Source organism: Rhineura floridana, chromosome 2, assembly GCF_030035675.1.
Source record: "Rhineura floridana isolate rRhiFlo1 chromosome 2, rRhiFlo1.hap2, whole genome shotgun sequence".
In the NCBI taxonomy this organism is placed as follows: domain Eukaryota; kingdom Metazoa; phylum Chordata; class Lepidosauria; order Squamata; family Rhineuridae; genus Rhineura; species Rhineura floridana.
Window position 1 is genome coordinate 18,256,900 of NC_084481.1, and position 14,259 is coordinate 18,271,158.

The following is a 14,259-nucleotide window of genomic DNA, read 5'->3' on the forward strand; positions in this document are numbered from 1 at the left end:
AGAGAGAGAGAGAGAGAGAGAGAGAGAGAGAGGCTCAATTTAATGTGCAATTCACCATACATGCATTGGTATAAGCAACACAATTGCATCAGCCAGGTCACCAGCTGACATTGAGGAACTGCATATTAAGGCAAACATGTATTTAAATATTTTTCCAGGCACAAGGGTTAAAACCAAAACAAATCTACAGATCAGGAATCGGTCAGGTAAGAACAGCAATAAATGCCAGTACAGATAAATCTTTTAAGTGTTAACAAACTTGACAGTGTCCCTTTTAATATGCCATTTTAAAATTCTCTTCTGAGTGTGAAGGGATACAATCACACTTGGCACAAATGCATTTTTTCTAGTGGCAGCTGAAATTAACCCCAAAAAGATGTCAGCAGATTGAAATGTAGGCCTACTTTAGACATCATATTAAACCGTAGTTAAAAACAAACTATAGTATAATGTTAACATACTGCATGTTGTTGCACATTGTTGAAAATTTCTTGCTTAAGTCCTCCCTGATTCTTACTGCATCACTGGAAAACAAGCCTTATTATGACATCCAAACCTGGTTCACAGCTTGTTTCCCCAAACAAACCATGAGCAGCAAGCCAGGAACAAACCTTGGGTTACAACTCATGGTTTGTCTGGAAAGAAAGAAACAAAGAGCCCAGGTTCAGATGTCAGACTCTGGCTTGATCTCTAGGATGTGGGAGCAGCAGGAGCAGGGAAAGAGCCTTTTCAGCAGCATGCACTAGCACCCTGCACATTCACATGTAAATAAAGTTTGTTTTTTAACCATGGTTTAACATGACCTGAAAAACAGGCTTGCTCCTTCACGTGGGGAGCAATTGGCTCTCTACTGAATCTGCTTTTCTCTCTTGACACTATTAAGCAAACTAGAAAATACTGCTGGAAAATTTGAAGTGACCTAAAAATGTAATGCTCATACCTGAAAACAGACTGCCTTCAAGTCGATTCCGACTTATGGCAACCCTATGAATAGGGTTTTCATGGTAAACGGTATTCAGAGGTGGTTTACCATTGACATTTGTAATACTTTTCCAGCCTTTTCACCATACTCTTACCCCAAACAGAACAGGAAAGAGAAACATTAGCTAGGTTTTGCTTGAATATAGTATTCTTTGGGCCAAGGTTGTGTCTAATTCTCTCACATGCTTTCCATAGTTCCTGTTAGATTGCAACCGCTTTCATGAGGTCACAACATTCTGTGTTTCCCCATTCCCATCACTGGTGGCTGCTGCTAGGGAGGAAAGCAGAATGTCACAGAGATCATGGGAGGGTAGATTTGATTCACTGGTAGACATTTTTTATGACAGGCACATACATCTGCCACAATTGTCTTGTGTGCACTTTAAAAAAGTTAGAAAACCAACTGCTACTAGTTTTCTAATTATGATGACACCTGATGAATCGTATGTAATTTTATGCACATATAAATAATAATTGGATGCAAATGTGTACATTGGGCTGTGTTTAGGATCCTAAGAATCTGGAAAAAGAACACTCTGAGACACACCACAGTTGGTCTCTTTCTCCCTGCCCTCAACATCTCATCACAGATACAGTCAAATATCTGCTCAGCTATTCCCCTACCATCACACCCCCATTGTACCTTAAAGCTATGTCTTCCAGCTTCTCTGGCCCAGTGGCCTCTGCGCTATACCCTGCCATACACCACAACAATTGCTTTAAATCACTCCACTAAAGCCATCCGCATTCAGCATCCATTCTTGCACCATGGTCACCCTTTCCTCTAGAGCAGCAATAGCTAATTTTCTCTACCGGCAGAAATGCTGGGGTGTGTAGTAGACTGAACTGCCTGGGAACAGCACGGTTGGGAGAGTTGCCTTTATTTTCATCCTCCACAGCCAAGGAGCATGAAACCTTATAAAATACAAAGGCCAAGACAAACACCGAGAACACTGCCTATCCCAGGTTGCAAGACAGTATATCTCAAAAACATTTCTGAACAATTTTGTTAGGAATAGTTCATTTTTTATAATGGTGTAATTTGCACATAACACTAAGCCATGGCTTGTTTACAAAACCACAAGTTAACTTCAAGGTGTCCCACAGACAAACAAACCATGTTTTGTTTCTCCCAAGTTTGATTTGTTTTCCAGTGTTTCTGGTCTCATGCCTTTGTAGCCTGGTGAGTATCTGGGATGGGGTGGCCAACCTAGCCATGGTTAAGGAAGGGTGCTGGGTTCACACACAATACCAAGCCATAGTTAAAACAAATCAAGGTTCATAAACCAACAAAGCCATAGCTTCAGACTGTGGCTTGTTGGCAGTAAATAGAAATGATACCTAAGCCACAGGACAGAGTTTAGACGGTCAAAGAAACTGTGATTTAATAAGCCATTGTTTCACAGACCAATGGCTCAATATTATGTGCAAACCATGCCAATGTCTGCTCCTCTGTTTGGCCTTACCTTCCTTCCTTGTTAAGAGGGACAACATTACCTAACCTTGAATAGCAGTAGGGTTTAAGAGAAAGTGAGCCTTACTAGCCATCACACTTAAATAATTCACTTAAACACAAACTGAACTAAAAGTAACCTAGCTTTCAAAATCAAAGCTGCAAAGATTTGAGACTACTCCCTGCGCAACTGAAATTATTATTCAACACAGCTGGAAGGAAATAAAAAGGCAGACAAATAAATTCTTCAGTAACACTATCACCCCACCCAAAGTTCGGTGGAAGTTCTGAAACAGAACTCATACCATTTGCTTCAATATTTGTTCAATTTGCTTCAATATTAGAGGCAGCTCTACGCTAGTAATGTGGCACTCTGTCTCACATGAAAGTCAACGGGTAACCCTTCGTGTATTTCAGACTCTTGTATTCACAAGGAACCACTAGATTGTGGTGTAATGACATTCCTAAGGATCTTGCTGCATCTTCCCCACCCAAACAACTATCACTTCCAACATGCTCATCACACCACAATAAAGGAAACTGACATTACTACACAAAGAATCAGTCACAGGATAGCATTTAAACAATAAATTAAAAAAGACAACATTTACTTATAAGGCATATATATGAACTGTATGATAAAAAGAAGCCCTACTCCCAATAAAAAGTATATATTTGGTAAAGGAGTGAAACTGCCACAGAAATTGGCACGATTAAGTAAAGCAATTAACTCAATAATAAACATTTTCAGCTTGCTCCTACCCCCAGTAGGTGGAGATGCAAACGTAACAGTCACTGTTTCAGTGAGAATATTCCCACTGTCTGTGGTCCACTGCAGCTGAAAGAGGAAAGAGAGTCATTTTTCAGAAGCCAGCACTCATTATGTTCACACATCCAAACCACAGACCTCTCTCAAATTCCTTTTTAAGCTTCTTAACCTTTCTATGGTTTTAAAAAGCACTTGACTTAGGGTCAAATAGACCCCAGTCATTTAAAAAAATAAGACATTCATAGTTCTCTGATATCTGAGAGTTTTTAGACACAAGAGTTTGCCATGAACCTGTGGCATGAAAAGTAAACTCCAAATAATTAAAGCTTGTAACTTGTTCTATCCACTACTCATCAGTAAATTTGTTCTACTAAAACTCATAATTTTTTTTTATCATGGTTTATACCCAGGTTCTCATTTTGAGAATGCTGACTAAATCACCTTATTAGCCATGTAGACCAATTTGCTCTTAAGAAATTAAATCGCATCATCTGCATAGAATAGATATAACAGGGATTGCCAACCTGTCACTCACAGGCACCACAGCACCCACGAAGGCCTTCAGTGACACCCCAAGCAGGTAGCCCAGACTCTGAGCTTTCATTTTAAAAGAAAAATATGGCTCTACCTCTCCTAGAAAGGAAGTTACAGAGCAAAATGTGCAGGTACCCTTCTAAGCGATTTCTGTGAAATGAACCAGCCTGGCTGCTGCTGCCTGTCAGTGTTATTAGTCAATGAGTCAAGTCAGAGCTGTAATTGATAAGTGAGGTGTTTGGATACTAAGCAATAGGAACCCCTGGAGCCCTAAAGAACTGCTGTTTTGCCCTCCCTTCTAGTGTACTTCTGTTTTTTTCTAGTCCTTGGAATCTCCAAAGTTTACTCTTCCCTTTTTCCTAGCAACCAGGATGAATCTTTCCTGTGCTAGGTTTGCCTGAGATCAGGTAGTGCCTAGAAGCTATTTTCTGAAACTACTTCTACATAGTAAGTGTGGATGAATGTTAAAGAATCCCCCTACCTCCAAAAGATAAATGTGAAAACTTTGCAAAGAGCCGTAGGCATGTCTCCAGGGACTCGTTAAGAATTCAGTTAACTTATAGTACAATGGTATACTTGTCTACTCGGAAGTAAACTTCTTTGTAGTTAATAGAGTTAATTTCAAGGTAAGTGGGCACAGGATGTCAGCCTAGATTTTGGTTTAGGATTGGCATTAGGGAAAAACAGGGTACTTGTACTTTTACAGCAGGCAGAAATTCAACAGGTCAAGACTTTTCTAGTATGGAAATATAATTATGGGGAAAGCTCCACCATGACTACTCTCTAATTGTGTGTCATGTCATGTCCCTCATGGCATCCATTCTGTGACTGGTGCCCCCAGCACTCTCAAAATTTGAAACATGCCCTCTGATCCAAAAAGGTTGGTGACCTCTGAGACAGAAAATCAGCTGTTTCTAAACTTTACTGAAAAAAAATGGTCTCCTTCTACAAAAGCTCCCACATTGTTCCAATAATACAGATTAAAGAGTAAAGGAACCAAGATACATCCTTGCTGCACTTCCTTTGCGACCAGGATTTTATTTGATGAAACGGAAATGGACTGCCTTCAAGTTGATCCCGACTTATGGTGACCCTATGAATAGGGTTTTCATGGTAAGCGGTATTCAGAGGTGGTTTTATCATTGCCTCCCTCTGAGGCTGAGAGGCAGTGACTGGCCCAAGGTCACCCAGTGAGCTTCATGGCTGTGTGGGGATTTGAACCTTGGTCTCCCAGGTCGTAGCCCAGCACTTTAACCACTACACCCCGCTGGCTCTCAGTTGACTACTATCTCCTGCCATAACCTGCAAGGCTGTGTCAGTATATTTAACAAAATGTATATACCGCTTGATCGTAAAAAAACCTCTAAGCAGAGTGCATGTATGTATGCATGAAGGCATGCATGAGCTCTTAACGCAGTTAGATATTAAACAATCTGGTCCACAGTCAACTGTAGAGTACCAAGTCAAATGTTCCACATGCAGTGAAAACTGAACAAATAACTACATAACTCAGCTGAAAGAGAATGATTGAAAGAAGGACTCCAATATTACCATTGCTGGGATAGTTTCTGAGTTATACACTATCTTCCCATTCGTTAGAGTCTTCTGCACTTCATGAATGTGGTTCTTGAGATCATTTACAGTAGGAAAGAAAGACAAGTTGTGCTTCTCTGGCACTTCATCATGTTTGAACAATTCTCGTTCCACAAATTTTCTGTTGAGTATTGCAAATGGGAGTGGGGGACAGGATTACACATAAGCATGCGGTATTAGATTTATCTCACCACTTTTTCTTCCAAATAACATATAACCAAAGCTTGGGATCCTTAACATGCCTTCCACAAACAGAACAGAGCTTGCACTCACAGATCAGACCCACCCATCTCCCCCTTTTCCCCCTCTCCATCTGGGGACTGGGGAATGCTTAAGGATATGGTGCAGAGGAAGTCGGTAGAAGTCACCACCTCTTATGTGAACCGCTTAGGATCCAAGCCAAAGTGTTTGACCTTACTAACAGACATTTAACCTATTCTTTTCTGGAAATTTTGCTGGACTTTTTTCAGAAAAAGAATTGTAAAATTTTGCACAGAAAAAAAGGGCATGCAGCAGTTCAGTAAAGAAAAACTAAAATATTGGAAAGTAAAGCAAGATCTCCTGTGCAATATAAGAAAAACTGCAAGTTAACCCATGTTTGGCCTCTTGAAAATCTCAGGTATGGCTGATCAAGTAGTAAGTCTGTTTCTATGCTATGGACTTAGGGGTTTGGCTGGTCAAGAAGTTCTCTATAGGTCCCTGGGATGCTCTTCTCAATTTGGTTTGAAAAGCACCTAAGTGATATGTAGGAATGATCTGTGCAGATATCTTCCAATCCAAAAAGAGCCAAACATTAGAGATCTAATGGTCAAGAGGGTGAAGTGGGGAGGGCTATGTCAAATCCCACACAAAGAGGATGAAATGGGTTATGTAGAGACTACAAAGCCTTACCGTAACTGCTTCCTCACTGCATACACTTGTTCTATTCCTTGAGACACTAGTTCTCGGATCTTATCTGCTACTTGTGGGTGAAGTCGCGAAGGTAATGAGCAGTTGTCATCTTTGACTGCATCATCATCTTCATTCTCAGGAGATGGCATGGAGAAAGGTGAAGGTGGAAGGCAGATCTCCATTTCATGATACTGGTGAGCCTGCTGGGTAGGTAACTGCACATACCACCTGGTAAGGAAAACTGGCAGATACAATTTCCAATCTATTTATTTTTCTAGTAGGAATAAAAAGGAAGTCTAGTGAATATTTCAGGTCTAATCAATAGGCACAGCAACACTTCTACATATGTTATTATTATTAAGAAGTGTTTTTCTAGTAACTATCTTTTTCACTCCAAGGTAGCAGCACCACCTTGAAGTACTTTGACTTGTATCATGACTGGTAAGTTTTAATTTTTCATAGAAGCATGACACACATCCAGCCTTAACTTTTCTCCTGAAATTTCTGCCTGACCCCTATGCATTCCCTGTGCAGCCCTCCACACACACATACACAGTGAACAATTAGAATGGTGGTGAATGATTTTAAAGAAATAATCTTAACCAAATCCTCAAGGGTTGCTTAGTTCACTGAAACACAACCTTTGTTAGCCTAAGTCAGCCCATGAAATCTCCCAATAAGCAATGTACAAATGAAAACTTCAACAAAATATTGTTGTGTGGAGTGCTCCTGTGCAGGGGTCCAGCCGGTCAACCATGTCCTCTTCCAAGATACTCCATTCCGTTCCCTCCTCCCCACAATCAGGACATATTAGTGCCACTGAGCATGGTCAGGCTGGTTTGGGAGGATTTTGCACTCTGTGGTTTTTTTCCTAAATGTTTTTGTACTTCTGCAATTTTTGCAGTTCCCTTGAGCATTTGCCCTGATTTTGTTACATAGTTGTTAGCATTCAGCATGCAAGTTTGCTGTTAGGAGTGATAAAACCAGAGTTAGACCTAAGAGACATTTCATCAAAATACATGCTCAGAATTAGTATGCAGAAAAGGAAGTGTTTTTAAAGCAAAGTTTCCCTATTTGACTTGGAACAGTAACATGTGATCTGGGCAAGGATCACACACATATACAACTGCGGCAGAATCAAGGCCATAAAAGAATTAACTGTGAATGCAGTCTATGTATAGGCATTTACTGTTATAGCCCCTTATCAAGGTGAAGGACATACATTACCTGAGAACCCCTCCAGCATCAATCAGATTTTTCTTCAGCAAGTTGAAAGCTTTCTCCTGCTCCATGCGTATAATTTTCTTATCAATTTTGGGGTCTGTAGGAACTCTATATTCAGGAAACTTCTGAACCTTCTTAATATAGATCCTTCCACAGAAAAGGAGGGAAGAAGGGAAAGGATCACAAATAAGAAAAACCTCCTCTTATTCTATTAAGACATTATTTTATAATGAAAAACATCAAACTATTTAAAGATGTGGTAGTGGGAGACTTAGAACAGTTATCCATTAGAACAGTGGTTCCTAACCTGTGGGCCATGACCTCCAGGGGGGCTGCAAAGTAATCGGAGGGGGGGGCACGAGCAGTAAAGAAATGAATTATTTATTAATTTTTTTTAAAAAAGTCTTCCCTTCCTGGATGCTGTCTGCTCCCCACTACCACTACAGATGACACCTCCCCCTTGCTCCAAACAAGTGGGGAGGACTGCAGCAGAGCATCTTTCAGGTGCGCTGATGGCAGATGTCTGCCTATAAAACACATAGCAGATGCCAAAGGAGGCTGAGGGCAGAGCTACCAGGAAGAAGGGGGGATTACTATCGCTGACTCCCGTCTCCTCGCACTGCCACTGCTGACGGCACCCTTACTCAAAACGAGAGGAGAGGGATTTTCATGTTGGTTCTGACCTTTAAATCCCTATACGGTTTCGGGCCAGTCTATCTGAAGGAGTGCCTCCAGCATTGGCAGGGATGCCGCTCAACAAGATCAGCCTCAGAAGACCTTCTCTCGATCCCACCGGTTAAAACAGCCAGACTGGTGAGGACCAGAGGGAGTGCCTTTTCAATAGTGGCCCCCACCCTGTGGAATTCTCTCCCAAATGTTCTCCACCATGCCCCTTCGATGATGAGCTTCCGCCAGACTTTGAAGACCTGGTTCTTCAGGCAAGCCTTTGGGCTGGGTTAAGTTTTTATGGTTGGGTTCTAATATTTTAATATTTTAATGTTTAATGTATTTTACTTTGTACGTCGCCCAGAGTGGCTGGACAACCAGCCAGATGGGCGACTAATAAATATAATACAATAATAACAATAATAATAATAATGAAGTAAAAAGAATCAAGGATGCAAGGAAAGGCTGTTTTCCCCCTTTCTTCCTGGCAGACGGCCTGCCTGCCTTCCTTGGCTCCTGCTTCGCTGCCACCTCCCTTAAAAAAATTATTCTTATTTGCGAGGCTGCTCAGATCTCACCTTCAGCCCAAACAGAGCAAAGAAGCAGTGAGGAAGCACAGGATTTGCTCACCCTCCATTTCTGAGGCTAAGTGTGTGTGCCAGTGTCCCTCCTTTCTTCCACCTACACTCTGCCCCCCCCCAATCTCTCTCTCCAAATGCTGCAGCAGTTGAGGGCTTCCCCCCTCCCATGTGTTCAAATACATGCATGCCTGCAGATGCTTGCAGGAGGAGTAGGTGTGCCTGTATGTGTGCACACGCATGTGCTGCTCTGTCTTCTGCTCTGCTTTCATTCCCCAAGTGCACGCTAACCAAATCATAAGTTCTGATGATCATCCCAAGATCTAAAAGCACTAACCCCCCTCCTCAGTCTGTGCACCTTGTTGTCTGCAGTGCAGAATCTAGCATCCCCATCACCAATACACTGCTGCTTCTTGATTATTATTTAAAAAAAGAAAAAGAAAAAAGCTCAGCAGGTTGGCTGAGGCTGGGATCTTGGGAATTGCAGCTGAAATGTATTTATTAATTTAATTGTTATTGCATTTCTAGCCCACCTTTCCTCCAAGTTCCTCAAGGTGGTCCACATGGTTCCCCCCCCCTTTGCATTTTATCCTTACACAGACCCTGTAAGATAGGTCAGGCTGAGAGACTGTGTTTGGTCCAAGGTCACCCAGTGGACTTCATGGCTGGGTGAGGATTTGAACCTGGTTCTTAGTCCAACACTGTAACCCACTGGTGTTGGGAGACAGGACTGTACATCTTCAGACTGTGGGAGGGGGGGAGATACCAATTTAATTGGACCTTTGCATTAAGAAAAGAAAGCAACACCTCCCTGTCTGCAGGAAGCTTTAATGGAAGGGGATATTTGGATATATGATTTTGCCACACACCATTTTTTCAATTAACAGAGACTAAAATTACAATTAGCATGCAGAGGGTCATGACATTTTTTGGGCTTACAAAGGGGGTCCCCTACTCATAAGGGTTGGGAGCCACTGCTTTAGAATATCTGATGAATTAATCAATGAGCAAGTCAAAGCATTAAAATGTTTCATCACTGATGTTAAGACTGCAGAATAATTAAGGGAAAGAAGGGTGCAACAGACAAATGGATGATGGACACATATTTTACAACTCCTTAAACAAAAATGTGGGGAAATGGTGCAAAAAAAGTGAAGAAAATGGTTAAGGCTGTAGGAAATCAAATTAAAAACCAAACGCACACAACTTGCACACTAAAATTAAAGAGAGTTCACTGCAATTTCATTTTTTTTAGGAAAAGGAATAACTATCATGCAGAAGCTTAATTTTTTAGTTCATCCAGATATAAAATACACGATTACTACTATGTGTTAAACAGTAAAGCTCCATAATCTGGAAAATGTGGTTCTTATAACGTCATCCCTACAAACCTGAATGCTTTATAAAAGGCTTAGGAAGTTTCTTATGCCATTTCAGTGACTCATGATATTATCAGCTGGGATTAAAACTCAGTAAATATGTTTTTCAAGGCTGCAAAGCTCAATCTAAGCCCTTGGGGACTGACTAGTTAAAAATTGAAATAAATGTGCTAAAAGTTTAATAGTGTAGGATGCCCTGTCTCAGGGCAGGAAACTGTAATGGATGATCTGCTGGTCATTTAACTAGGATTCTCTAAGAGCTTATGCAGCACAGTGGTTAAAAGCATGAGTTCTAAGCTCATGTCCCCCAGTTCGAATCTCAGTTCAGCCACGAATGCACAGGTTAGTTTTAAGCAAACCATTATTTCCCAGCTTCCGACACACGGAAGATGATATTGGCCTACCCTTGCAGGGTTGCTGGAAGAATTACTGAGATGAATCAGAAACATTATATCTGGACCAAATCTAACAAACCATGGTTTGTTGGCAATAATGAGCTATGAGCTCAGTCTCCTTCTTTGCAATGTGAGCCTGGCTTCAGGGGAGACTTCCCAATTTGTTAAACCACAGTTCCTGTGACATCTAAATTTTGGTTTGCAGGGAGCAGTGAACCATAGTTTTTCAGATGGACGTCAAAGGAAACTATGGCTTAACAAACAGAAATCCTGAATGAGGCAATAATGTGTATGAAACACATTGAACTTTTAACATTTATAATGCTCTTCTCTTAAGGATGAGAAAGATTCAGAGATGCAGGGCATGATTATTTCTTCACATTGCTGTCTGTCTCTTACACAAATGCCCTACTTCTAATTAAAATAATATGACACAATAAGTTTTGGTCTTAAAAACTGTGTCATTCTATATTATGAGCAAAAAATAACATTGACAGAACACCTTGACTAATTTTACCTTTGAAAATTGTTTCCCTTAGCTTTGTGATCTTACAGCCAATAGAATTCTCTACATAAAATGGCTTTTAAGAGCCTGTTACAAATCACTGATTGATGTAATTGATCACACAGTAGAAAATGCAGAAGTACTATAAAATGTCAGGCACAACCTCCTTTTGCAATATATCCCCCATCCCTTGCACATTTGTTAGCATCTATTTGCGTTACAGCGGTAATAACATTTTCTTGCAAACAATTTGTATGCTATTGATCAGGCAAACCTTTGTTCTATTTACTAAAATGCTCAAAGCCTTCTGCCTTTCCAGCCAGCCATTACTTACCTTGCAGGACAAGTGGCTTTGTACAGCTGGCAGGAAATGCTCTCCTGTTCACCATTTCTTCTGGGCTGAAAACCCTTCCTTCGGGGCCCATATTGGCACTCCATCACTATGGCTCTGCTTCCTGTTATGGGGAAAATGCTACATGTTATATTGTGACAGTATTTTTTTACACTCAACACTTTGGCAGTTTTGAGCACACTGATTTAAGACAGTGGTGGGGAAAAGTTGTCCTTTTTTTTAAAAATGCCAAATTCAAGCAGCGGATGGAAAGAAAGAAGTTGAAACACATTCTAGTGTGCCCTCCCATTTCTTCCTTTTCAGTGTGGCACCACAGATTTACCTGTCCATCACATGATGTCAGGTGATGGACAAGTGGGTTTGGCTTTGCTAAAATGGCACACAAGGGGAGACTAGGTGGGCTTAATCAGGCCTGCAGGCCAGGGGGTCACCACCACTGATTTATATTAGAACATGATCAATTTCAGCCATAATAATTTAGACATTAAAAAGAGGCTCGCTACTTTCAAATTACCTTCAGACAAATTCTTACAAGAACCCTATTATGTAATATGCTATCAGAGTTACTTAAGAGACAAGCTGTTAGACGGAGATTTAAAAAAAATTAGATTTAAAAACCATGCTACTGAATTATGTCCAGTGCTGCTAACTAATTATGGCTCAAGTTTTGTTGTAGCTGTGCCATAATCTTTCTGCATAGCTCACAATCAGATTTCCATTTTGAAAACTTAGGCTAAGAACACACTAGTCGCCAGATCAAAGCGTTTCCACTAGCCAACCAGGAGTGGGAATGGGTCAATCTGCTGATCAGTTGCAAAATCTCTTTGAAGCTGAATTAAAAACAACACACCAGGTTTTACAGTAAAAAGGAGCAGGTTTTGACTAAAGTCATGTGCCCCCGTTTTCAGAAGAGAGAAGAGGAGACGCACTGGAACCGGCAGAACAACGAGTGTGTTTCTGCCCTCAGTTTCTGATATTTGATTAATAGTAACTATTCACACATGAAAATCATCACTGATATTGTAGCAATGATCAGAAGTAACAATGATAAGACAGAGGGGGACCGGAAGAATTCATGTGAGGAGTAGAATGGGAAGAGAGGCTATATGATCTGGAATTATATCTGCACTAATCCACAAGGACCAAGTGGCCAATGTACATATGTGGGCCACCCATAACACCTCATTAAAAACATGTTATGTTGCTATAAAAACATATCCATTAATAATTAACGTTGCTAGATTGAGAGACTCAGGGCTTCTTTGCAGATGACATTCATGTTACATGGCAAAAACATTTCCACATGAAGACATAATGTATGTCCTATGTATAGTATTCTTTTTGACAACAGCGTAATTGTCTATTTTGCCACAATTACATGTGTTTAAAAGTGACACCACAGTGGCTTCCAAACAGGAAATCATACAAGTTTACATGAATATTGTCTCTGTGTAATAAAATGTTATGTGAAGAGTTCTGAAGGACAATTGTGTCTCATAAGAATAGAAAACAGGTACACTCAGAGTAGAATCTGAGTGAAAACCACAAAAAATGGTTTAAGGACCCCAAGTCCTACACTGAAACGTCTTTGCCCTTTCTAATCCTTTGCAATACCTATAAATATTATGCAAGGGAAATGAAGCACATTCTCTTTAATAAATTTGAAAACCATTATGAAGAAAGTTAGTTACCAGCATTGACAAAAGGGATCCCATCAAATGGGACATACTGCGATTTCCACATCAGCCTTGTGGCAGGCTTAGCAGGGCTTGGAGACTGACGTGTTCCCCACACACTGTGGGTTTGCTGTTTGTGCAAAGTTAGAACACTCTCTAATTCTGTTTCACTTGAACAATATCCACGGTATGAATCCCCAATTTTCTGAATGAAAAGAAGGTCAAACAATAGGATTATTCACCACTCAAAATACTTTTGGTTGCTCAAGAAGTCAGTATCATCAAAGGAGATGCTAATATTATGTAATTTTTTAAAAATAAAGTGTTGATTGCAATCAAATAATAAATAAATATTGCCGCCCTGGGCTCCTGCTGGGAGGAAGGGCGGGATATAAATAAAATAGTAAATAAAATAGTAAATAAATAAACATAAATAAATCCACAGGGTTGTATGTACAATATCTGCACGAAACACGAGTTTTCCAGGAATTTCTCCCCTTCCCATTGGGCCAAGAAAGACTTCAATTCTCCTGAGTGATAAAAATGGATTATATCTTTTGCCAGAACTCCAAGCAACATTTTAATAGTATTCAAAGCTCAGTGACAAGGGTGGGTGAAATGCTATTTTGGAAAGCGATAATATTTCATTTTTGCCCACTTTCGCTACCATTAAGGATTCTAAAGAGAAACGTCTGCTGAGAAGTGGGCACCATTTCCCCCATTTTCCTAATAAACCTATCTTATACCAAACACCCAAGCTATGAGTTTTAAAACAAAGGCAAGTTTAAAAAGCAGTTTCAGGATTAAATGGTTATCTGCCAAAAGCAAAAGCCTTGGGGGGAAATTGGGTGCATGCACACCTCTTAAGCATGGCTATTACCATCAATGTTTTTTGCATTAGGATCAGAACCAAGTTTATGATGGAATCTAACACAGGATCAACCCTGTACACAGCATCACCCATTTGTGATTGAGATAATCCTAAGAATAATTCCCAGAGTATCTCAGATTTCTCACAATTATTGCAATCTATAACTTGCTACATGCACTTCATTCAAGTAGTATCAGGAGACTGCATTACACTTCCAAATACAAAATGATTTTAAACAATGTACAGGGAATGCTGTAAATGGCTTTTAGTGGATGAGATTATAATGAGCTAGGGTTTTAACATCCTTTAACATCACTTAAGAAACTGCTACTATGGCCTGTTTACACTTACCACTGAACTACTAGAGTATAGATAGTGGTTCATGGGATTGC

The 14,259-nt window shown here is 40.3% G+C and overlaps 1 protein-coding gene across 7 annotated transcripts in view; it reads right to left on the reverse strand.

Moving 5' to 3' along the window:
* The window catches only part of CARF (calcium responsive transcription factor), a 56,346-nt gene that overhangs the window by 11,660 nt on the left and 30,427 nt on the right, over nucleotides 1-14,259 (reverse strand). For all 7 annotated transcript variants that reach the window (XM_061607943.1, XM_061607945.1, XM_061607941.1 and 4 more), the window contains exons 7-12: nucleotides 13,012-13,201; nucleotides 11,303-11,423; nucleotides 7,449-7,592; nucleotides 6,222-6,449; nucleotides 5,289-5,451; nucleotides 3,197-3,272 (exon numbers count right to left, since the gene is read on the reverse strand). In XM_061607943.1, coding sequence (XP_061463927.1) covers nucleotides 3,197-3,272; nucleotides 5,289-5,451; nucleotides 6,222-6,449; nucleotides 7,449-7,592; nucleotides 11,303-11,423; nucleotides 13,012-13,201 — 922 coding nt within the window. The remainder of the gene's footprint in view (nucleotides 1-3,196; nucleotides 3,273-5,288; nucleotides 5,452-6,221; nucleotides 6,450-7,448; nucleotides 7,593-11,302; nucleotides 11,424-13,011; nucleotides 13,202-14,259) is intronic.